At 37.7% G+C, this 26,234-nt stretch overlaps 2 protein-coding genes across 2 annotated transcripts in view; one reads left to right on the forward strand and one right to left on the reverse strand.

Moving 5' to 3' along the window:
* LOC139140153 (vacuolar protein sorting-associated protein 41 homolog) overlaps positions 1-13,657 on the forward strand; it is a 70,512-nt gene extending 56,855 nt beyond the window's left edge. Inside the window, exons 14-24 of the mRNA XM_070709209.1 lie at positions 1,275-1,450; positions 1,581-1,719; positions 2,346-2,396; positions 5,450-5,642; positions 6,601-6,741; positions 7,631-7,692; positions 9,789-9,863; positions 10,243-10,342; positions 12,234-12,278; positions 12,752-12,831; positions 13,388-13,657. Coding sequence (XP_070565310.1) covers positions 1,275-1,450; positions 1,581-1,719; positions 2,346-2,396; positions 5,450-5,642; positions 6,601-6,741; positions 7,631-7,692; positions 9,789-9,863; positions 10,243-10,342; positions 12,234-12,278; positions 12,752-12,831; positions 13,388-13,450 — 1,125 coding nt within the window. The 3' untranslated portion in view covers positions 13,451-13,657. The remainder of the gene's footprint in view (positions 1-1,274; positions 1,451-1,580; positions 1,720-2,345; positions 2,397-5,449; positions 5,643-6,600; positions 6,742-7,630; positions 7,693-9,788; positions 9,864-10,242; positions 10,343-12,233; positions 12,279-12,751; positions 12,832-13,387) is intronic.
* Positions 13,658-14,292: 635 nt separating this feature from the next.
* LOC139140157 (calpain-7-like) overlaps positions 14,293-26,234 on the reverse strand; it is a 28,488-nt gene continuing 16,546 nt past the window's right edge. Inside the window, exons 17-20 of the mRNA XM_070709214.1 lie at positions 20,397-20,459; positions 19,916-20,055; positions 19,308-19,394; positions 14,293-18,861 (exon numbers count right to left, since the gene is read on the reverse strand). Of these exons, the coding sequence (XP_070565315.1) occupies positions 18,717-18,861; positions 19,308-19,394; positions 19,916-20,055; positions 20,397-20,459 (435 nt within the window). The 3' untranslated portion in view covers positions 14,293-18,716. The remainder of the gene's footprint in view (positions 18,862-19,307; positions 19,395-19,915; positions 20,056-20,396; positions 20,460-26,234) is intronic.

Genomic DNA, 26,234 nt, shown 5'->3' on the forward strand with positions numbered 1-26,234 from the left:
TGTGATCCGAGGCCATTAATTACACGAAATCAGGGAATGATTTGAGTGAAATATCGCCGGCGGCGTGACTAATGGCTGTTATTGGGATTCGGTTCACGACAGTGTGTTTGTGTATCATTTGATCCGAAGGATTCGGGTTGTGATAGATTTCCCTTCCCTCGTGGTGCAACTTTAATCCAAACACGTTGTTTTCTTATGGCTATAGTTTATATGGATTTTACTGGCCAACTCGACATGAAAGTTGTATAGAGAATATGAGAACAAGTAAAAATGAACTGTGAATGCAGCACAGCAAATCGTGTACTCTTCAGTCATGCCACAGACTCTATCTTTTGATAAATGTTTGCCAGAATTTTTTAAGCTCCGATTAAATTTTCCAACTGATCCGTACTTTCCAGCCAGGGAGCCATAATTTGTCATTTTGGATGACTTTGTAACACTGTTTAATCAGCACATATGGCTTTATGGCACAGATTTAAACTCACACGGATATTTTCTATTCCTCTTGTTGTTAAATGTAGCCATCAGATCTCTTAGGTGAAGCTCTGACATTCTGTATTAATTCAGTAGACATACATCAACCTTTATGTGGACTAGAAAATTTGTTCAATTGGGGAATATGTCATCATAGATGTATATTTCTTGGATGTTCATTGTAAATAATTTTTTTCATTTCCTTAGCTTCTCATCTCTGATCAGAAATGTTTGCTCGGTTAGATGGAAGAGTTAATTCTGTATTCATGTGGACGTAGACAGTGATCATACATGTTCATATGAGCAGTGCTTATGGAAGTTTAGAATCTCAAAAAAAAGCGTATCAACATGAGTGGAGATAAGTTAGCTTTGTCACTGCCTACAGGGAGAGTTGACTTCAGAAACTATTGGAATGCACTACTGGTCATATTATTTCATTACCTGTGTGTGGTGGTGGTGGGAATGTGACATAGTGACGATGCTAATGAATAATGTATTCCATATTTACAGTGTGCCATATCATGAAAAAGTTATCATCCTTTTTAAGTTCTCAATAATTTACATAAGAAATTGAGTATGTGTGCATTTCTGCTGACCATACATTCCAGGTTGATGACTGTAACAGGTCTCTCAGATATAAAGCCTGTTAATATTAAGCTCTGGAAATTCAAACTTTTTCCTGGAAAGACCAGGAAAATGTGTGATAAACCATTGGAAAATCAATATCTGGTGTTAAAAACTGATGAATGAAATGTATTAGTGTGTCATCAATGATGATGTTGATTTGTCCTGTCTCTCAGGGTTTCAATAAGTTAATCAAGGAGTGGCCACATACCCTGTACGATTTGATGACCATAGTCAACGCTGTGCAGGAAAGACTGGATAGAGACCCAGAACAGCCTATCCTTCTCAAGACACTGGGAGAACTCTACACTTATGACAAGAGATATGATAGAGCCCTGGCTATTTACCTCAAGTAAGTTTCATCTTTTTTTTTTACCCCGTGGTTTGTCAGTCATTTCATGAAATTTACGTCTTATTTTACAAAGACAATCAATATTTCCATACAGTAATGTCTTGCTTTGTTGATATGAATTTCTGTATAGACTTGGTCACAAGGATGTGTTTCAGCTGATCCACAAACACAATCTGTTTGATTCAATCCAAGACAAGATAGTACTGCTGATGGAGTTTGACACGGAGCAAGCTACCAGGATGTTAGTAGACAATATGGAGAGAGTACCAGTAAGTGTGTACACTCATAGATGCTTCCCACTTCTAGAAATTTGTTTTGTAACCCACATACATGTAGTACCTACCACTTTACCCATCATAGCCCATGCACCTTCCACATTCCTAGATTACTTTCCCTTTCCCAGACTTCTCACCCTAGGCCTTTCCAAGCCAATACAACCATCCTTCCCTACTCCCGGATGACATTGATTATCTTTCACAGCAAAGCTCTGTCTGTTTCTGTAAAAGCTGGTCGTACAAAACTGATTACTTTCAAATCTTGGATAACCATCCTTAGTATTTCATGAATGACCAACTTTCTGTGGGTTACTTTAATAATAGTACAGAAGATGAAGTGTATACTGTTTGACATCAGAGTTTTGTATTCAAGTCAGTACAGTGCTATATTGAATCCAAAAAGCATCATACAGAATTTAGCATTTACTGGGTGTATACAAGTAAATGTTGTACATAGATCAAGATTTATTAAGTTTTAATGAAATAAATGAAAGCATGCTACATAATTGTTAGATTATCATTCACCCATCCTCATCAAACATAATTCTGGCTTGTGTTATTAGCAGGCTTCCCACACCAAACATTGTATATATCACAAAATCTAATTTTCATTCTCATAGATTGAAAAAGTTGTGACCCAGCTGGGAAAGAGACCAAAACTTCAGTATGTGGTAAGTTTCTTTGATCTTGTGTTGTTCTTTAATGGTGTGACTTATCGTGAAAGGTTTGGACTAAGAGTAAGAAACGTCAGTGTATTTTCATATTGTGATATTGATAGCTTTACAGTGGAAAGTGCCTAAATGTTAAGTTTAAAAAGAACAATTATTTCTCAGTGATTATAGCCAAAGTCACCAGTTGCAGTGAATTTTTTTTTAATCTGATGGCAGGGGATGAATCAGTGACTTTGTTGTACATGTGGTATCATTTAATAATGCGACTGACTTGAACCTGCTTCCCTGTTCAGTGTATCACATGTGTTATGTCTGAAGGTCAAAGTCCTGCTGTCAAGGTCAATACCACAGAACAGACTAACAGACTAAAGTAAACTATGCTGAAAGACAATCCACAGTTGTGTAAACAGTAGAGTAGACAAGCTGTCAAGCTGTCATTGTTTGGTCTGGGTTCACTGTCTACAGATGTCAAGACATCATACAAGCCTGTTGTTAGTTTATGAGAAACTACATATTCTGTAACAGTGCCGTAGCAATTGAAAATCATCAGAACATTGAAAACAAAGCAGGGTTAGTTCAGTTGAATTGGCACACCTGAATGACACTGGACCCATCGTCCCTACGGTATTAATTAGTGCTTGTCTGGGGGTACCTTTTGTGATGACTAAATGTAATCATAGCCCCTAGGATAGTATTGAATTGTACCATAGTGTAACATGGGCAGTGTTCTTTCATTGTGTTGTTCAATGTCAAAGTATATGTTTTAGCACATTCTCTCTAAATATACAAGGTCTGTTCTTCAGATCAAAAATTCCGTAGGATATTGTTGTTTGTGAAAATGAAGATGCCCTGTCATATAAAATTTAACAATATAGCATATCTCACAATTGAACTGTCATAATCGAAATGTCTAAATTTTATGTGCAGTGATATAGTGATTGAAATGTCCAAATTTTTGACGGTTTCAGAGATTTTTTGATGTACATGTTTCAGTTTCACATTTTACCTGCACTGTTGATTGTTGTAGTTTAGGGCAATGTGTAAAAAATAAAAGTTTTGTGTGTGCTTGAATCAGTCCTGCACTGACAGCAAAGTTGATGTCATTGACATCTGCAACCTGGCTGATTCCCCTTTGAAAACAGCATACTGAACTCTTTCACAGGGTATCACAGCGATACAAGCCTGTCTTTTTTTTGTAGATGTCCAGCAGGCAATGTCCTTTCGTTGTTATGCAGAATCACGTATTGAGTGATGAGTGAGTTCATTGGACAGACAGAGTCAACTGTATTGTCCCTTAGACAGCATTGAATTGAAGAGCCAATCTCGCTAGCTTTCACTTAGCACAGTGTGGCGTGATCCTTTCACTCAGCCTTGCCCTGGTTCAACGAGAGCGGGAGGTCAAAGGTTAACACAATCTTGGAAGTAAATAACAGTGTGTGAAGTGACCATTTTTCACATCCTTGTTGATAAATTAGTAGAAGTACAGAATACAAAATACTCTCATACAATTCAAAACACCGGTCGTACAGAAGAGAACAGAAAATACTTTCACAGTGAGAACATTTACAAATCTGTGTATTAAGTGCCTTTGCGTGGTCAAAGGAAAGCTCAGTAACTATTCATTTACAAGTAGAATGAGGTGATGTGGAAGTATGTCAACCATTCATGGATTCTGTTTCTGGATTTACTGCCAGGCAAATGACCAGCCTACTTTCCCAGTCGTAATGAGTTTCTCATCCAGTTAACTGTCTCATGGAGAGATTTAAAAAAAAAAGACAAATCCTCCATTTGATGTGTAGTATAGGAAATCTATTTTTGTTAACCCATGCTTTTTTTTTCTGCGTTCGTGATAATCTCAGGATTTCAGATCTTCCACTGACATGTATTGTAATCAAGAAATGAACAAGACAGGGTTGAAATGAAACATGTGCACACAATGCATGTGCCCTCTGTGCACGTCAAATACTGCCGAAACTCGGAATGAGGTGAACAGAGAATGAGGTTTCTTTTATCTGGACCATCATATTAAAGCTATGGGCTTTGATAGTGATCTTAACGATCAGAGGGACTGGGAAATGGTGAAAGCTCTTTCTAAACTTGCAATTAAAACACATGTGGTTGCCATTGTGGATGGGAAAATGTGTCAACATAGAGCCATCGTTTAATCTGACCCCGAGAACAGAGGTTGAGAATAGAGGTTGCGTGGAGACAAACGCACAGTGGCTGAAATTTAAAAACGACCTTGACCCAACGCATTCTTTTCAGAGGCTGTAATCTGGTCAGGTTTGTTTTCTTAAGGCAGGCAGTGGATTTGTAAATGTTTTCTGCCATCAGGATTTCTACTTAAATACATACAGATGAAGTTTATATGTGCATACATTTCCACATATTGTATCTAACACAAACGTAATTAAAATCAGGGTTTTTGGTTATTTCTTCTCAAATACTGGAGACCAAAGGAGATGGAAATCTTTATAAACAATTTGTAGAGATCAGAAAATTGTCAACATGTAAATATTTTTGTGTGTGTGTCTGAAGTTTAGTGGAGTATCCATCAACCCTCATCATTTTCCCCCATATGCATTAAATTTTATAACAATCTATATGTAAGTTCCACATTTTCTCTGATAAATTTTCTTTTGTGAAAATTTTCTGCCAACTTCTATGTACATGTATTTCATTTACACTGTCATAAAAAGTTACAAACCAAAAATTCTGAAACAGACATCTGGAAGTAGCCTAAAGTGAATGATGTATAAAGTTACAAACAGTAGTCTGTTTGAAAGTGGGTGGGCTGTGCTTGAAATATTCAAGCAATTTCATTGTCCAATGATATACTGCCCTCTCTGGCACGGTTTCAATATCTTTTTTCTTTTACGTGCTGAAATGTTGTTATTCAAATTAATCAGACTTTCTATTGAATGTTACAATATTACTCTGTCATGTCTCATATGTGAAGACACGCAGAGAGACATATATAGAAAAATCAACCAAGAAGCCCAGAAACTAAGAACTAAATTGTTTTCATGATATGTATGTTATTTCCATTTCAGTATTTGGACGCAGTTTTTCAAAAAGACCCACACATCAGCAAGGATTTCCATGCTTTACAAGTAGGACTTTATGCAGAATTTGACAGAGCCAGACTCAAACCATTCCTGAGAAACAGTAACTATTATCCTTTACAAAGAGCTCTAGAAGTATGTGAGCAGCGGCACTACATACCTGAAATGGTCTTTCTTTTAGGTGAGCAACTCAGGTCAGATATTGACCAGCTGTCTTTTTCCCTTTTCACTTCAAGCTGTTATAAGCTTTCTGAAAAAATCATGAAACATTTTTTCATCGAGAGAAAATGTTTAAACTACTGCCAGCTCCCTTTGCTAATTGTTCTATAGTACATAACTTTAGACCAATGACTGTTCTCCATCGGTAATGATTCATCATCATTTGCATAATATTGATTTGCATATTCAAACAACAGTCATTAATACACTTTGCATAAATGAGTACATTTATTTAGAGATTCTGTAGAAATTTAACAAAGTAAAGTACTTTTTTGTCCCTGAAAAAAAAGAAAAGCCAATCGAAAAAGTAGATGTGTATTCGTAATGTTTACATTCAGTAATCCTTTACCAGTTCCATCAGGGTGAGTCATCTCATGGCATTTATGGCTGATGCTACCCTGGATGATACATTCGTCACCAATCAAAACCCAAGGCACAAAACATTGTTTTAGCATCATGAAGTGTATGACTGAACGATGTGATACAATATGTACACAAAAGAACATCATGTACACACAGTTTTAAACGGCCACAGCAATATACAAGTATTATGGGTGAACTGGAAAGGGGTCTCATTCCAGTACCCACTAGGAGCTCAATTTTTAGCCAGCAAATGATGTTACAGCTTCAGAATCGATCTCCAGTGGACTTTTAACCATTTCACCAACGTGGTGTGGCCCAATTCCATTGTTGTCAGCAGAAATATTTGACCTGTTTATAGGGAATCGGGATGAACTGGCTGCATCAAACAATGGCTTTTCTGCGTCATAACTTCTTTTATGGAATGTATTCATTCCCAGTGATCCAAAGAATTAAGGATAGGGAGGACATCTTAAGGGCATTCTATCTTTCAGTGCACAATGCCAGCATTTTCACTAGAAATAAACACCATTCCTTGCATTCATTTTGCGGGACTTCAGGTCGCATGGGTAACACCAAACAAGCCCTACAGCTGATCACGGAAGAGTTACACGACGTGGATCAGGCCATCGAGTTTGCCAAGGAACATGATGATGAAGAACTCTGGGAAGATCTCATCATGTATTCCATGGATAAACCAAGTAGGTGACCTGTAGATATACAATGTGCTACACAGAATTATTGCGTGTTCAAAGTCACCAACTTTTACAAAAATGCAAGGTTCATCTAATAAGTTAACTCCTATGTTCTTGACACAGTCTTAATTGGCAGTGTTTGTAAAAACTGTCATTCACCTTGTAGGTAGAAAGGTAAAATGTGCCCCAGGAATCGATATTTGAACTCTCAAACTTAACAATGCTTTTCCGAACTACCATTTATGGAGGGTCATTTTAAAGCTCTTGGAGTAAGAACAATTTTCACCGTTTTAGTTTTTCGAAAATCAAAAATTGTATTTATTGTGATAGACTTAATGCGGGGATGGAGGCCATTCTGAATTTCAAACATACAGTATGTAGATGTAACGTAATTTGTTTCTCTAGTACCAAACTTTGGAAGGTGACCCCAGATTTTTATTCTTGATTTGGTAAGAGAATGGTTGAAAGTTTCATTGAGGAAAGTTTGAGCAAAAGTTTGTCTTTGACTTGCGAGGCACATACTGCCATAACATACATTATCACAGTGATGTTACTTTCACAGTTGGAAGCTATTAACCCTTCTCTGGCCAAGTTCATAGGTCAAGGTCAAGCTGGTTGAAAACCTGTGAGGCACAGCATGTCCCATATGTTGCATTTTAACAAAGACTTGAACAATTTGAAGTCCCCCTGAAAATATAGATACTGTAAACATGATTTTTACTGACTAAAGCTGCTACAACCTGCATACAAATAGGTTGTGGGACAAGACCACTTACTGACTTGGTAGATTCGAAAGTGGTAAGCCTGGTAGGATAAGGGTTAAACATTCATTAACTTATCTGTCTGTGTTACTTACTTACTTATGTACTTCCTTATTCATGTACTTCATTTTCAGAGTTCATAACTGGTTTACTTCGAAGTATTGGTACTCATGTTGATCCAATCCTCCTGATCAGGGTAAGCTACTTTGCTCTGCTCGTTTATGTTTGCATTTTTCAATTTCATGTTTTTTTGACAAAGCAAATTTCAAAATTAAAAATAAGTGAGCTGGGTTGAACAAAAAATCAGAGCCTTGGACCAAACATATTAAACTATGGGGATGTGTTATTATATTACTCATATTACTCGGCCATAACAGTTGAAATCAGTGAGATGGAAACAGGCAACTGTGGCGTTTCAAAGTGCATGCCAATTGTTCATATAGTGCAGTTCAAAAGAACACAATTGCACAAGATTTCCACTTATTTGTTTTAGATAGTTTGTCTCCATGTTTTTAACTGTTTAATTTTTTCTAATTGAGAGTTTTCCCTGTGAATAACCTTTTTCAACGATAGTTAATGACAGGCTTGTTTTAGCCCAAGTATGTTATTTTATTACTGTTGTCATGAGCTCTCTCATCCAATCAAGTGCCTGCCATAAGCTCTCACATCCAATCAGAATGCCTGCTATGAGCTCTGTCATCCAATCAGAATGTCTGCTATGAGCTCTCTCATCCCTTCAGAATGTCTGCTATGAGCTCTCTCATCCAATTAGAATGTCTGCTGAGAGCTCTCTCATCCAATCAGAATGTCTGCTATGAGCTCTCTCATCCAATCAGAATGTCTGCTATGAGCTCTCTCATCCAATCAGAATGTCTGCTGTGAGCTCTCTCATCCAATCAGAATGTCTGCTATGAGCTCTCTCATCCAATCAGAATGTCTGCTATGAGCTCTCTCATCCAATCAGAATGTCTGCTATGAGCTCTCTCATCCAATCAGAATGTCTGCTATGAGCTCTCTCATCCCATCAGAATGTCTGCTGAGAGCTCTCTCATCCCATCAGTATGTCTGCTATGAGCTCTCTCATCCAATCAGTATGTCTGCTATGAGTTCTCTCATCCAATCAGAATGTCTGCTATGAGCTCTCTCATCCAATCAGAATGTCTGCTATGAGCTCTCTCATCCAATCAGTATGTCTGCTGTGAGCTCTCTCATCCAATCACAATGTCTGCTGTGAGCTCTCTCATCCAATCAGTATGTCTGCTATGAGCTCTCTCATCCAATCAGAATGTCTGCTATGAGTTCTCTCATCCAATCAGAATGTCTGCTGTGAGCTCTCTCATCCAATCACAATGTCTGCTGTGAGCTCTTTCATCCAATTAGAATGTCTATGAGCTCTTTCATCCAATCAGAATGTCTGCTATGAGCTCTTTCATCCAATCAGAATGTCTGCTATGAGCTCTTTCATCCAATCAGAATGTCTGCTATGAGCTCTCTCATCCAATCAGAATGTCTGCTATGAGCTCTCTCATCCAATCAGAATGTCTGCTATGAGCTCTTTCATCCAATCAGTATGTCTGCTATGAGCTCTCTCATCCAATCAGAATGTCTGCTATGAGCTCTGTCATCCAATCAGAATGTCAGCTATGAACTCTGTCATCCAATCAGAATGCTGTGAGCTCTAACATCCAATCAGAATGCCTGCTATGAGCTCTGTCATCCAATCAGAATGTCTGCTATGAGCTCTGTCATCGAATCAGAATGTCTGCTATTAGCTTTCTCATCCAATCAGAATGTCTGCTATGAGCTCTGACATCCGATCAGAATGTCTGCTATGAGCTCTCTCATCCTATCAGAATGTCTGCTGTGAGCTCTCTCATCCAATCAGAATGCTGTGAGCTCTGACATCCAATCAGAATGTCTGCTATGAGCTCTGTCATCCAATCAGAATGTCTGCTATTAGCTTTCTCATCCAGTCAGAATGTCTGCTATGAGCTCTCTCATCCAATCAGAATGTCTGCTATTAGATTTCTCATCCAGTCAGAATGTCTGCCATGAGCTCTCTCATCCAATCAGAATGTCTGCTATTAGCTTTCTCATCCCATCAGAATGTCTGCTATGAGCTCTCTCATCCAATCAGAATGTCTGCTATGAGCTCTCTCATCCAATCAGAATGTCTGCTATGAGCTCTCTCATCCAATCAGAATGTCACATTGGTGTACTGGGACACACTGATGTAATATTATCATTATTTGCCTTGACAACTGTATCATGTCACATATTTTCTCTGTACAGAGGATTCGTGAGAGAATGGAGATACCTGGTCTGAGAGACTCACTGGTGAAAATCCTGCAAGATTATAATTTACAGGTATGCACACCACAGCTTATTTATGCATGTATCTGTTGTTAGCTAGATCAACACACAATATGACATGTACCATACCTGTAAAGTTGTTAGTGTTTGGGAGAAGGAATGGGGCAATGTGAGAATTTTCCTTTAGAGGTATGTACAAAATAAAATTTGACAGACGTTCCAGCAAATGCTTTGTGATAAAATGTCATGTACATGGATTGGATGGTTTGGAACTGACTATTTGCCGATCAAATTTACTGTATCACTCTTCCGAAAAAGGTGGACAGCATTCTTGGAAAACATTATGAGTGTTGTTGATGGTAATGAAAAAAATGCAATTTACATTTTCTGGACTACTTCATGTTTGTGTGCACTGTGTGATTTACATACCTAGATATCACTGCGCGAAGGCTGCAAGAAGATTTTGGTCTCGGACTGCTTCTCATTGATGGAAAAACTGAACAAGATTCAAAAACGTGGAATCAGAGTGGACGGTAAGTAAACATTGGATCTTTCCACTGATACACACATAGACACCAAAGATACGGCTTTCCCAGGTGTCATTTACGATATAATTTATATTCATCATCATGAATCCAGATGCTTGCAACAATCACACCACTGAGAACAACATGCCACTGTAATGTCAGTGTAGACATTCAGAAGCTGTCAGCTTGCATATACTCCAGGCATTTTGAATCGCATGCTGTCACCATGACATCACCATGGCAATTGATTGGCAGGAGCCATAAGAGTGCAGATTTTTGTACATGGCCACTGGCATTCTGTTTAATTTTATTAGCTCACATTTGGTTATACCAATGTGAGTTTATCGTACAAGCTGAAGTTAATGGCGTCTGTATGTATGTGTGTATGTATGTATGTATGTATGTATGTATGTATGTATATACAGTATGTCCGTCAACATCAAAAACACGCAAACAGCTGCACATTTCAGCTTGGTATTTGGTGTGTGGATGCATCCTGGGTTAAGATGGGATTTTGTTCAAATGAAGTCTGCATTGCCAAAATTATGCAAATGAGCTTACAAATGTGAAAATGGTCAAGAATTAATATCTCGAGAACCGCTGTTTTGATTGGTTTGAAAATTCGTGTGCAAGTACCTTAGGTGAACCTCATACAGTTTTATGAATATTGTGAAGATATCCTTAATTTTGTATTTTTGCTGAATTTTTTGGTGATTTTTCTCATTTTCAGTAAAAATTCTTCTTCTTTGAAACCGCCTGCCCAATCGCTGTCAAATTTGGGTTGGATCTTTGCGAGGGTGTTACTCTTCTAATTTGTTGAAATTATGACAAAATTGGGAAAATTACTATTTTGGAGCAATTTTGTCATTTTTGGTCAAAAAATCTGAAACAGTATTTTCTTTTTAAAACCCCTGGACAGACAGCTTTTATATTTGGTACACAGACGTACAGAGATGACAATAGTTAGATATGTGGAAATTGTTTTGAAATATACAAATTTGTATTTTTAAGACAATATTGTCTGTCATTTTTGGTCAAGAAAACTTGTTCTCAAAATTACTTGTTTGATAGTTTTGTAATTTGGAATAAAGTCCCGAGGGATGTTATTAGATAAATTTTCTGCTCAAAGTGTTGGGAAACCCCCAAATTTGTATATTTTAGGTAATTTTCTCTGTTTGTGACCTTAAATGACCTACACCAACCCAGGATATGTTGTGAGACAGTTTCGAAGGCTATGAACATAATTTTGTCATATTTGGTATCAATTTGTAGGAAAATTTGATCCAGAAAACAAAGCTGAGGTGAATTTTTTCATTGCGGACCAATTTTTGCAACTTTTCTATGTAAGACATACAAGAACTGATGAGAAATTTGGATCCAGGATATTTCCAGATGTTGTAATCACCGCCCACAGTGGAAGGCATTTCACCATCTGTAACTAACTTAAGTGCTGTTTACATTAGAATGATAACACTCATCGCATTAATTAAAAACTCCCCAAGGTTGTAAATACATTTCCTGTCATCGGGAGTTATGTAATACCAAGGGATGGAACATTGATATTCAGGAGTGGGTAGGGTCTAGAAGATTGTTGAGGTAGCATTACTTTTTTACCAGATCCCTTGTACATTTTTTTTACCCACTCCCACCTTTTCTTTTTATCAAACCTTCTCTGTCTATGTTTTGTTGTTGACATTTGCTCATGTATTTAGGATCTGCTTGTCCCATTGCTATAGAAGTTGATATGCATGTTCCTAAAGATGACCTCCAGTACCTAAGTTGGAGACCTTATTTGCTTTTGTCATTCTTGTTTTTCCTGGTTTAAATATTTCTCGAATGGACCGAATGTGAGCACACTGTCCTTGACGGTATTTTTTTTCTTGTCGTTGCCTTTCAGATGAACAGAGTTGTCCGGCATGTCATGGACCTCTCACGGCAGATGGTAAGTCACCATTTCCTGTGAAATGCATCGTGAACACCATGGCACATAGCAAAGCTTGTACAAACAAGTTGGGTATATTAAAGTCATTACATCACAAGAAGCCGATAATAGAATTGATTCAGTACATTCCTCCTGTGTTTGTCAAATTTCTTTCAGTCAGGTACTTCTAAAATATAGAACTCTCAATACAAGCAAATAAAACCCTGCAATCTGTGCAATGTACACACACACACATACAGACAGACAGGCAGACATACAGGTACATACATGCAAACATTTACATACATTTCTAATCAATGCCTGTATAAGGAGTGTGCTTTTCCTGCATTGCAGTGAAAACATCCATTTCAGATGTGACAAGTTGCAAAGCTTGTGATGGCTATGATTACATTTCAGTGTCCAGTCTTTGATGTGATAATACCATGAAACTGTCCAACAATATATTCATCCTGACTTGTGTATTTGATTTTCAGATGCACGCAGGGCTTCTAACATTGTTGTATTCTTCTGCCGACACACATTTCATGAAGACTGTCTGCCAGCTCACAATATGGTAAGATACAGTGTGTCATCTATATCCATGTGTCTCAGTGACCAGATAGCTCTGGTGTTAGTTTACATTGATGTTTGTTTGCTGACTAATCATCAAGAAGGAATATTATGCCTATGCCTTTTGTTCTCCTGAAAACGCTTTGTGTAGAAGACTGCCTAGTGTCACCATCTTTTTGTTGTGCTACGGTCAGTGCAGTCATAATCCGAACTAGAACAAAACTAGGTTTTCTCTTTCTTGTTGCGATGAAATGAAAAGTTCAAAGTCAGTTTAAGTTCAACCCTTTGAGCGCCAAAGTCTATTTTTGTCACCTTTATAAAATATACCAAAGTCAATTTTTTTCTGATTTTTGCCAAAATTTTTGTAAAAAACTGTAGCCAGTGAAATGTGATATCCATTTGGTCCAAAATTATGAAAAACTTACAGAAAAGTTCACAAAAATTGGTAAAATATTGCATTAAAATTTTGGCGGGAAAAATTACAGCAATCAAGGGGTTAATATCTCATTGATACAGCTATTGGTGTAACACTTGTTTTCTGTGTACTTGATTTCCTTTAGGAAACATGCAACATCTGTCATGCCCAGAGGAAACGTCGTGGTGTATCGATATTTAAGAAATAGACATTCCTAAGAAGACTACATTGATTTAATCATATAAGGACTCTGAAGCAGCCGCTGAGTTTTAGAAAGAAGAGCTTTTGTTGGTTTAATTAAAGCCCTATTTACATGTCATATTTCTGTGCAGTTGGTGTATACTTTATAATAGGCAAAGTATTTGTCATGGAGCAAATTGCAGAGAAGTGTAATAAAAAATTGTTTAATATTTTACTATTTTGCCTGGGTGTTTTTGACTTTTGCACTGTCCATATTAACCCTTTGAGCGCCAAAGTCAATTTTTTATCGCCTTTATAAAAAATTTCAGATTTTTGCCAGAATTTTGATAGGAAACTGTAGCTAATGAAATGTGATCTCCATTTGGTCCAAAATTATCAAAAAATTACAGAAGAATTCATGAAAATGGTAAAATGTTGCACTAAAATTTTGGTCTGAAAAGTTACAGTGCTTCAAAGGATCAAAACTGAGTAGGTGCATGCCGATGTAATGAAGTAGCTGTTTGTCTTGTGTATCCTTTATATTTCTTTGCATATGCCTGATGTCATTACACATAATATGTAACATTTACTGGTGTGAAGGAGAACTTCCTCCAGTCAAACAGCATGACAATGCAGCCCACAAAGCACACTGTATTGGCTTGAAAGATTAAGCTGTGTGAGGGCGCTCTGCAACCTCCAACTCTAAGACTAATACAGAACTACAAAGATCTGAGATCACAGGCACCAAAACATGGCTGAACCTATCAGGGTAACACAGTATCTGCACCATCACACAGAGACCTCAATGGCAGAGGTATATGGTTTGCAAAGAGATCTGTTCACTAATAATGTTTTTTTAAGAAAAGATCTTTATTTACAAGTATTCTCTGCTTGTGTCCAATTCTATACCTTAAACTTTCAAAACAATGCTTTGAAGTTTGCAGAAGCTGTTTAAAGTAAGTCATACAACTGTAAAACAAAGCACCTCGTACTATTAAACAATATTATCAGTACGACAAAAGAGGGAATGTGAAAATGGAAATTCTAGTGTTATGAAATCATTAGCCTGTAAAAATTATCACTCTAATCCTTGTGAATGGTGAGTGTGAGTGGACCTGTTTATGTGGAACTCAGTTGAACAGGTTGAAATGCAAATCTAACTGCTATGAAATCACCAATTTGTCAAATTGAAGGTGACAATTGTCAAGGGTTTGAAAGCATCCAAGTTCACCGTACAACTGAAGGTGTCACATTTCATTATTCTCAACTTCTGCTTCACCACTGGTGTACTATAGACACATTCAGAATGGTACAGAATTGCGTGCAAATGACTCATAGAAGAGAGCTATGACACTGGGCATTCATTTCTGCAAATGTGTTCATACAAGTCCATTGTCACCTGAAATTCTAAAAACCAAAAACACCTAGAGACCTCTTACAGCATTTTGGCATGAGGATTGAAAGAATTTAAGGCAATACCGAAGGATTCTAAGCGCGCATTGGTTGCTATCGCCAGCAACATTCCAAACGCGCACTTTTGCGCGTGCAAAATCTTACTGTTCCGTTGTTGTCTATGGATTTTTGACTCCAGGTATTTTGAAAATGTTCAAAACCTTTAAACTCTCCCAATTTTCAACCAATCTAGCCGATTTTTGGTAGAATTATTGAAATCATTGAGGAAAATACAGATAAGCATGCATTTCAAAAACTTCCGCACCGTTTATGGGATATCGCAGGAAAACCCTTCAAAATTTCACAAAATTACACAGTGGATATTTGCCTTTTCGAAAAACAGTTTGTACTGAACAGATAGCCTAATCCATGCTAGGGGCTCTGAACACGTATCTCATGGGTTAAATTCTGAAATTTTGGATAATTCAGTACAAATTTTTAGAAGTTGAAACGTTTTAAAATACAGCTGTGAACATTTGCATATGTGTGACGTCACTGACCAGTGGCACGAAAAATCCGCGTCTTTTGCAATTGGATGGTTCTGTAATCTTTATAGTGCAAAGGAAATCATGAAAATTTTGCATTTTGATTGTTTTTTGAAATTGTCCCTAGCAACTGTTGCTTAGCAATTTGAATCCTTCGGTATCACCTTAAATCCCAAGTTCATTCACTATATATTCAAATACTTTTGTACTTTGTGAACCACTTGGCACATGGATGTTTACCATTTCATCCCTGTGTGTATCCATGCTACCGGTACAGTGAAAGTATTACATTTGTGAACAGTGTTACTGTGAAGTTTTGGTACAGAAAGGACAGGTCTATTGTGATTGTTTTTCGAAAATTTTTTGGCAGATTTCAATGGTGGCGATGTATTTCAAAGAAATTACATTCAGAAGAATACTTGTTTGGTATTAAAAAATACAAGTGAATTGTCTGTCATGTGACAGGCGAAATCTCCCAGAATGCACCTTGATTGAAATACCAGTAGCAGTGGTTCATCAGAGTTCATACAGTGACACTTGTAACACTTAGAAAACCCACACAGCGTGTGACAAAAATTAGCAAGGTTTCTAACATTCATGACTAGAAAATGTTCTGAACTGACAAAAAATGTAAGACAAAAGTACACAAGCTCATGAGACATGAAAACTAGCTCTACACAAAAACCCTGATATGTCTACCTGGTAGCAATGTTTTACACGTTATTTGTTTCATGATTCTATAGGACACCCACACAAAAATGTGTGTACAATAGCTTGCATTTAGTTCAATGCATATTAGTTTTATTCAGTTTCTTTAAAATGCTTATTTTCAATCACAACCCCACCCCCACCCAAAATATGCATCCCTTCCCATAAAACGATGTCAACAGTCATGGAAATATTGTATTCGATCCCAATAACATTTACACACTATTATTACTACACAAAGTGTGACACTGGTGGTATGGAATTATAACCATGACCAAAATACAAAATTTGACAAAGTATTTTTGACAAGTCTTACTTTTCACCGATACTGAAATTTCTATCATGGCTGTGTTCAATAAAAGTAGAATTTCTTTTACAGATTTGAGAATCATCATGTTGAATTAGTTATGAAGGACAAAGTAACATTCTATGTACTGGTAGTGATTACCTATTGAAACCATCTCACTGAAGAAATCATGTGAAAAAAGTTACAAGAAAGATGTCTTAGTTCTATCTATTACATCAAATTGGATTTGAAGCTCTTTATCAAGACTAAAACTGACTTCTACAAATTGAAACTCTCATCTAAACTGCAGTCCATATCTGAACAGGGTGAAATGTTGCTCCTTGGAAATTTTATTTCAGTTGGTGTGGTTAAGAAGGTAGAAAGATTCCGTTGTCAGGGTCATTCATGCAAAAGTTAGCCAGGGCATTGATTTCATTATTTATATACAGTGCATTATTTCTGTTGATGCAATATCTTCTACATTTGATAAAAGTTGGTTACACGACAAGCTTACCAGAAATTTCCTCATTGCAAGGTGCAGCTGAAATTGCAAGATATACCTTTACATCAATCAATAATTTATAATGATTTTTACACCTATGAAACTTCTTGAGTGTCAAGCTTTGATAAGAACAAGGAAGTTTAATGTCATAGTACAACAACAAATCAAAATATACACACACACGTACATATATACACACACATGCCTTTATCAAATACAATCACATGGATGGAATATACATGTATACTGAAGAGAGACATCAATTCTGTTGACTGACCTTTCAACTCTGACCTATGACCATTTAACATACTGCATAGAAAGGATAATGGATAATCAAAGGTAAAGGAAACTCACAGCATTTGACCTCAAACCCCTGGTGACCTGCAAGTTCAGCTGCTGAGTGTGTAGTTGTTCAAGCAGAATATTTTACCAGACCACGGTCCCTCCACAAAATGAGACCAGACTGAGAAAGTTGCACGCAGCCACAACTAAGTACACTTTTGACAAATGCTGAATAATTTACATAAATTAACATTGAAATACCTAACCGATACACCAATCACAAGCTTTTCATGCAATTTTAATCAGGATTTTTTACTTTGTAAATTCATTTCTATTACTTTGTGACCAGTGCTTTGCTTGTCTCACAGAACTGTCATTCAACCACTTGAACCCCTACCCCTGCTGACCTATGGCACTAGGTCACATCCCCCTTTGACCTTGACCCCTGGTGACCTATGACATCATGTCATGATTACTCAAAACAATTGGCCAATAACCAGTGATGTGGTATTACCGCAAGATACAATGCAGCGGCATTTAGAATAAACCGATTTCAGATTAGCCATTTATATTGAAACATTTGACCAGCCGTCTAAAAACTACTGGTTGACGTCATTTACACTGGTTACCATTTATGACTTACCAGATGTTGAAAGCTCCTATTCGCAAATAATGATTATAATTTATGTAATTATCAAGCACAAAGTTAATTAGAATACATAAAACGGTCATTTTAACCTTTGAACTACTCATTCAGTTGCAATGAATGTTGTTGCATTGCATAAACAGAAATATTTTTACCCAGCATGCACAACTACCATGACATAACGGTAATGTACAAATACCATCAAAACCAGCAATTTGAAACAATACTTGATTGCTACGACCAAAGCAAAGTTGCAGTGCATTATTCATCTCTCAGTTCAGCACTTTCCATGAGTTGATAAAATATTCTCCCTTAAATACATGCACACAACCCAAGTGAAGCAAACACATTTCAATTGTTTCTATATCTTCTTATGCACATGTCTCTTCCAGGATATTTTGGCTAAGTACAGCAGGGAGCTATCATTGTACATTTCCTTTTTCATTCCTGGGTGAGCTTCTTGAGTTACATCCTCAGCTATACCACAGCATCCCTTGTTACCATGACTACCTGCATAAACCATGGAAACTTTTCTCCATCCAGTTGATGAATCTTGTTTGTTATACGAGCAATGTCTGAAGTGGACATAATTCTGACTTTGGGAGAGTAAAGATCAGTTCGTTGAGTTGTGTGGAAGCACATGGTGTAATATTCTATAGCCATTTCCTTGTACAGGGATACCTGCCAATTGAGGATGCACTTTGAACCTTTGAACCCTGACCCCTGGTGACCTCCGACATCATCCGGAGTTTTCATCCAAACAGGGTGCAAAGAACAAAATAAAGCAATGAGTCCTCAATAGGGAAGTTTCCTTTATAACAGACACAAAATTCTATTGAACTGACAACTTCTGGCTTCAAAAGTCTGTCCTTCTTTCACAGGTATCCCCATTTAGAATGGAGTCGATAATGACAGATTTCTATGTACTGTGTTCTACCTCAGCTGAGCAAGTTTGATGGAACATGACGCAGATATTGTCAAAAAGAACGGAGCTTCCTGTCCCGGTCTGAATGTACACGGTATGATGTTGTAGGTACCACCGGGAACGTCTTCCATCTGATGTACACAAAAACCAGTTCTGTTAATTGAATAAAAAATGTACTCTTCAAAATAAATAAGGAAAGAAGTATCCATCTCTGCCATCAAACATGGGTCAACAGACAGGATTTTACAGAATAAAAAACGATTTGGTAAAATTCCTCTTCCTAACCTGTTCACCCCAATTCCCTGTAAACAGGTCCACACTCACCATTGATAACAATGGGTTTGGGCCATACCAATGTGGTGAAAGGGTTAAATGACAGTTTGTAAGACCACGATGTGACAGACACATTTGCATGGTGCATCTTCAAGAATTCCTGGTATTACAGGTAGAAATGGCAATGACACAGAGAGAAACTGATGAGAAATTCTTGGGCTCAACTCATACAATCACAGATGTATTGCACCAACAACAGTTTTTGACAAGCATGTTGAATATCTGTATCAGACAAAAGGAACGTTAATGAAAGGAATCACACAAACCTGAAGTCTCCGGATCTTTCTTTTGAAAATTTTGTTCCCTTACCAGTGGCGTTTACACAAATGACTTCAAAACCTACACTGAACTTCCTAAATGGGTAAAAAGGAAAGATTATACTCTAAGTTTATAGAAGGTTGGATATGCTTTTCCTTTGAGTTTAGAGACAACCACGTTTTATACTGCATACATCATGTCATTATCTGAATGTTGGAAATCTGTGAGCATCATGTGGGAAGTCAAGAGGAGCTCTCATTGAGAGCCACGCTGGAAATACACTTATCCATACACAGATAGGGCATATAAAAAGCCATATGTCCACATCAAGTTTTGAAGAACATGTTTTTCTTAATGTGTTTTTGAAAAGACTATGCATCAAAAACAGGTAAACATGTTGTGTATCTGACTGGAAATGAAAATTTCATCAAATAGGCAAAGTAACTTGACAAATTGTACAGATGTGAAGAAAAAATTATCATGAATAGATTTCACTGTAGGTTTTTTGGACACTTTGTAACAAGCTGGGCACTTTGCTGATTGCCGGCAAAAATTCTAATCATTGCTGTATAGATGTCAAGTCAAACACTGCCACATCCAAGAGACGAAAACTTACACAGGGCCTTTGAGATCCACCATCAGATAATTTCCACTGGAGTTATTCTCAAGAGTGACTTGGTACATGGGGTTGTTTTTGTAAGTTTCAGGATAATTACCGCACCCACCCGCTGTTACACCTTTCCAGTGACCAGTTACCTGTGTGAAAATAAAGACCATAGGAGTCACCCAAGGTTGGACATATTGTTCCTTTGATCATGTGATTTTCAAAATGGCCATGGTTCAGATTTTCTGGAATGATTTTCAAATCCAAAAGCCCAGCAGTGTGTTTGCTTGGTGAGGGAACAATAGCATATGATTGACACCATTCCTGCTGTCTACTAGTATTGTAACACCTTATGGAATGATTGAGAACTCTGCTGCCATTTTATGGTTCAGTGCCCTTGATGACAACAGTGATACATGAAAGAGGCTAGGAAAGTCCAATGGACGATAAAGAGCGCCCTCTGTCATTGAAACAGAAAGATTGGCGTACTTACTTCTTTTTCATGTGTATACGGCTCTGGTACCTTTGATAATTTGAACTCACAGCTTGAGTAGACCTGCAAGGACAGAAAAAAGTGAGTCAAATGCTCTCACGGTGACGTTAACACAAATTGTGTGTTGATTTGCTGCATAGTAAGGTGCCAACTCTGTAATACTTCTGTCAATTTCTGAGTACATGTAACTTTCTCAGATTTTGGTTCATTTTTTGCTCACGTGTTTACACACGTGAGCATATGTCGCAGCGATGTCTGTCTGTCTGTGTGTCCATGTGTCTGTCTGTCTGTCTGTCTGTCTGTCTGTCTGTCTGTCTGTTGGTCCGATATCTCCACAACGGCTGGTCAGATCAGAATCAAATCTGGTATATATATTCAGTTAGCAAATGGCAAGAACTGATTAGTTTTTGGTGATTGTGGCTTGCATACTATTTACTCATTTGCATAACTAATGATTAAAGAAAAAACGGATATACATTAAAAATGACTACACACAATTTGATGAGATTCGCTACAAATGTTGATCACACCAAGATATATCAGCAGTGGGAACCATTAAGGGGTCACATGAAAGATAGTTGCTAATTTGCATATTTAATGAACTTTCCTAATTAGAGATATAGGTCTGATTTGACTTGATCAAAATTGACCAAACTTGGTATGTATATTAAAGATACTATTATTTAACAGTTTTGAAAGTCATTAAGCGTTCTAACTTCAACCAATTCCTAATTTGCACATTTAATGAACTTTGCTAATTAGGGATATATATTTGAATTGACTGGACCGACGTTGATGAAACTTGCTACATGTATTTGGAGCTACTATGATACAACATTTTTGAAAGTCTTTAAGCATTTTTACTTCAGCCAATTCCGAATTTGCATATTTAATGAACTTTCACAATTAGGGATATATCTGAATTAACTTGATTGTAGTTGTTGAAACTTGCAATATACATAAAAGATACTGTGATATAACATTATTGAAAGTCAAAAGACATTTTTAATTCAGCCAATTCCTAATTTGCATATTAAATGAGTTTTCATAATTAGGAGGTATGTAAGGGTGCCGGAAATCGACAAGTGCGGGGCCAAAGTGAGGGCCAGCACAATCAAAGTGCGAGCGAATGTGAGGGCTTGAAGTGAGGGCTCTCACAATCGAAGTGCGAGCAAATGTGAGGGCTTGAAGTGAGGGCTCTCACAATCGAAGTGCGAGCGAATGTGAGGGCTTGAAGTGAGGGGCGCCTTGAACCGATCAAATTCGGGCTCAGACATACGAAAAATGAGAGTCAAAGTCGTTTTCAACGTTGAATAAAAACTTACTATCTCCAGAACAAGGTCGCGGCGCGGCACAGCTCTGTGAACAGTTGAACGGCTGAGCGCGGAACGAGTACACAATGACCTGCGTACAGATCATGACCCATTACATCACTTCCGTCTTTTTCGTTAACCTTTTCGTGTTTGTTAGTCATTGCATTTCAAATATCACAGATATCCTTTTTATTATAAATACATGCAACTCAAGCGAGCGATACTTCTTCTGGTACCATTGTAAGCTTACGACTATAGCGCGACTGATAAATGTGACTTCAGTTAAACCAGTTCACGACCTGGGCACGTGAACTCTGATACTGATCCGACATGACGTCGTATGCGAAGTTTTTGCCGGAGAATTTTCGAAGAGAGAGGAAACTTTTTTGAAGAAATTTTAGAGTGGCTTGTTGTTCACCAGATAAAGTAAGATCATGGGAAAATGTATTTTTGGAGACTTGTCTGGTTTTCTATGATTGATTTTTTGAGGATAAAAAAAATTCGATAGCTACTAAAACTGAGAAATCAGACAACAGCAAATGACAAATTCTTTTTTACGTTTGTACTGACAGTATGCTTTTTATTTTCTCTGTACACAAAGTTTGATAATCATTTCAAAAGATCAATTTCATCAGAATATCAGGGGTCATGAATGCTTGTAACCTTTACATTTTGTTAACAATGATGGACATTTTACCTCAATAAAGAATGCCATTTTGGTCAACGAGCCCTTGAATGTTGTTCACTGAATCAATCCCATGGTCAATTATATTGTCACAGAAATCATAGCTATCTCTGTGTAGTCAGCGATTGACCAGTCATTAGATAGAAATTTGACTGTCTCCTTTGTTTCATACTATATAATCAGAGAGCTCTGCGACCTGAATTGCATCACATTCATACGTTGATTGTCTGTAGCGGAAATGATTGTGCCGTCTCTGGCTCTGAAACTTTTAAGCCAACGACTTGATGATTAGAACAAGCAATCTATCGGCGAGCAACACATCGCGACCGAATCACTTGCTGTAAAACGAATATGCATCACCGTCCTATGCATGCATCGTGAATCAGCCTTGAGATAAACATAAACTCTGTGACAGGCATGTAGGATGCCAAAGACATTTTGTGCATTTACGTTTACAACAACCTAGACTTAGTCGATCGTAAGAAAGGTGGTGTTGAAACATATTTCAACTGAACGCAGTAGCTATTTCCCAGTAAAATACGTAACATTCGCGCGCTCTCTCTCTCTCTCTCTCTCTCTCTCTCTCTCTCTCTCTCTCTCTCTCTCTCTCTCTCTCTCTCTCTCTTGTGTCAATATCGGGTGTGGTCGAAATGATCATTGCAGTTTAATCTTGAAATTGGTCAAACGTCATAACTAGACACTTAATTAATTATTGTCATGGTCTGGAGCAAGTTATCAGCTTGTATAAAAGTCGGAAGTTTTTGCTTCCGAAGGGGCGCACGCGTAAAATACTGAACGTGTAACTAAAACTCACCGTTGAAAATTTTCAGACATTCAAAATTAAGCCGGTTGTACTGTCAACAATAAATAAGACAGAGCAATACTGCCGACCTCAAAGACTCCGCGTAATTTTTCAACCTTACCAATGCAGCAATGGCAAGAGTATGAGTCTAAAAATATTACATCACGGTATTTGGCTTGAATATGCCATTGACCCGATGAACACGTTAAATTCGGACACCTGAACCCTGACGCTACCCTGACGCAAACCTGTAAGGTGGTGAAATCTCCGATATATATCGGATATTTACTTGCGATTTGACAAAATTTAGTATCGTCTAGTATCGAAGCTAGAGTCAGTCCTTGGAAGTCGGGTTTGGCAAGAACTGTAAGATGGTGAAATCTCCGATATATATCGGATATTTACTTGCGATTTGACAAAATCTAGTATCGTCTAGTATCGAAGCTAGAGTCATTTCTCAGAAGTCGGGTTTGACCAGAACTGTAAGGTAGTAAAATCTTAGATATGTATCGGATATTTACTTGCGATTTGACAGAATCTAGTATTGTCTAGTATCGAAGCTAGAGTCAGTCCTTGGAAGTCGGGTTTGACCAGAACTGTAAGGTGATGAAATCTCCGATATCTATTTACTTGCGATTTGACAAAATCTAGTATCATCTAGTATCGAAGCTAGAGTCAGTCCTTGGAAGTCGGGTTTGGCAAGAAGTGTGAGGTGGTGAAATCTCTGATACATTCGGATATTTACTTGCGATTTGACAGAATCCAGTATCGTCTAGTATCGAAGCTAGAAACAGTCCTTTGAAGTCGGGTTTGGCCAGAACTGTAAGGCACAGGGCAAGACATTCTAGTATCGTTTAGTATCGATATTTGTGGCGAAGGGAAATTCGTCTTGGTGTGACTGATGGACAGACAAGCAGACACGATGTGTTCTGTAATTCTGCTACAACACACATTTTATTCCGTGGTTCAACTTCTAAGCTTATATATACACCAAACCATAGACCCTCGAGAAAAACGGGACAGGCAACTGCTGGTTTTTTTTTGCGCGATCTATCTTGGAATATATTACGTTTATTTGCCAAGCGGTCCCCGACAACAATACTTCGTACTTAACACTGAATCTCATTAACGATCAAACTGACGTTCTGAATATGTACACTTTGCTCTTGCAAGGCACGTTCCGAGTAATGACACACAGAATTTTGAGGGTTTTTTGATACCAGTCATGGTGAATGTTCTGGTAACGATGAAGATCACAGTTTTTCTCGAGGGTCTACGACCAAAGTTAAATGTCAAAGTCGACATAAAATAAAAAACAACGGAAAGGTCAGATTTGCATGTTATGGCTTCATTTAACTAACAAATAAACTAATACATAAACTGACGCTGTGAAATCGTCATTAGTATGTGTACAGAACCCTGGATAATAAACAGGAAATATATTATCTGTTTTGCATTATTTCTGTCGGATTTCCATTCCCGACAATATTAGAGTCCCCAAATCGCCGAAAACTATAGGGTAAATATCGGAGATTTCACAGATCAGGCGTGCTGAGGCACAGGGCAAGTCATTCAAGTATCGTCTAATATCGATATTAGAATCCCCAAATCGCCGATAAATATCGGGTAAATATCGTCAATTTAACAGACCGGGCGTGCCATGGCTCCAAGCAATTTATTCTGGTATCATGTAGTATCGATATTACAGTCCCTAAAAACGCCGGTGAACATCGGTGGTTACACAGACGCGGCTTCCCATGGGACAACCGCAGTTCATTCGATTCTAGTATCGATTCTATAGTCCCAAAATTGTCGATATGTCAAACTTCGATACTAGATTATAAATACCCGTTATTTAAAAATTGTGCAAAGTCGCGCCTTCATGAGTGTCGAGAGACACTTGAGATTTTGAACGACGTGATCAGTCGTGTGTCATTATTGTCATGGCATTAATTTCAATAACGATAATCCCCGATGGGCTTATCTCAAGTTTAAAAGCTTTACAAGAAAGTGTTTTTCAGTCCTGACAGTGTATAACCTAATCATGGCGATGACTGATGTTTTAATATTTCTGCCTGTCGCACATATAGCGTTTGATTTCACTTTGACAAGCACTTTGAATGTGCGATCCCTGCTCGATCAGTCAGTCGCCGATTTTAAAAATCAGCCAGACATTATATTCTTAAAGAAACTCAACGATGTAAAGAATACAAAATGCCTCATTCATATTTTTACGGTGTTTGACAGTTTTTTCCGTCAGGGACGTCATGTACTTTATTAGCCGTTCGCTCATATCGTGAAGCTTCGATCGATGCTGTAGCTCCATGCATGCTCATACACAGGGCTGCGCCGTTTACACTCAAGTGGAGATCGTATCGCGCTTTTAGCAGTGACTTTGATCACAAGTCTTCATTCGATCAAGGTGAATTTAGTACTGACTTTCACAAGTCTCAACCCTCAAATACACTCTCACTTTGATTGTGAGAGCCCTCACTTCAAGCCCTCACATTTGCTCGCACTTCGATTGTGAGAGCCCTCACTTCAAGCCCTCACATTCGCTCGCACTTTGATTGTGCTGGCCCTCACTTTGGCCCTGCACTTGTCGATTTCCGGCACCCTTATGTACCTGTAATTAGGGATATTTATCTGAATTGACTCGATCAAAATTGATGAAACTTGCTATGTACATTAAAGACACTATAATACAATATCAATGAAAGTCATTAAGCATTTTCTCTTCAGCCAATTCCTAATTTGCATATTTAATGAACTTTCCTAATTAGAGATATATATCTGAATGGACTTGACCAAAGTTGACAAAACTTGCTACATATATTGCAGATACCATGATACAACATTATTGACAATCATTAAGCATTTTTACTGAAGTCAATTCCTAATTTACATATTTAATGAACTTTGCTTATTAGGGATATATACTGGGATTTACTTGATCAAAGTTGGCAAAACGTGCTATGTACATTGATGATTATACCAGGTTAAAACAATATCAAAAGTAATTTCACATTTTCATGTCA

The sequence above is a fragment of the Ptychodera flava genome, chromosome 9 (genome assembly GCF_041260155.1).
Source record: "Ptychodera flava strain L36383 chromosome 9, AS_Pfla_20210202, whole genome shotgun sequence".
Taxonomy (NCBI): Eukaryota; Metazoa; Hemichordata; class Enteropneusta; family Ptychoderidae; genus Ptychodera; species Ptychodera flava.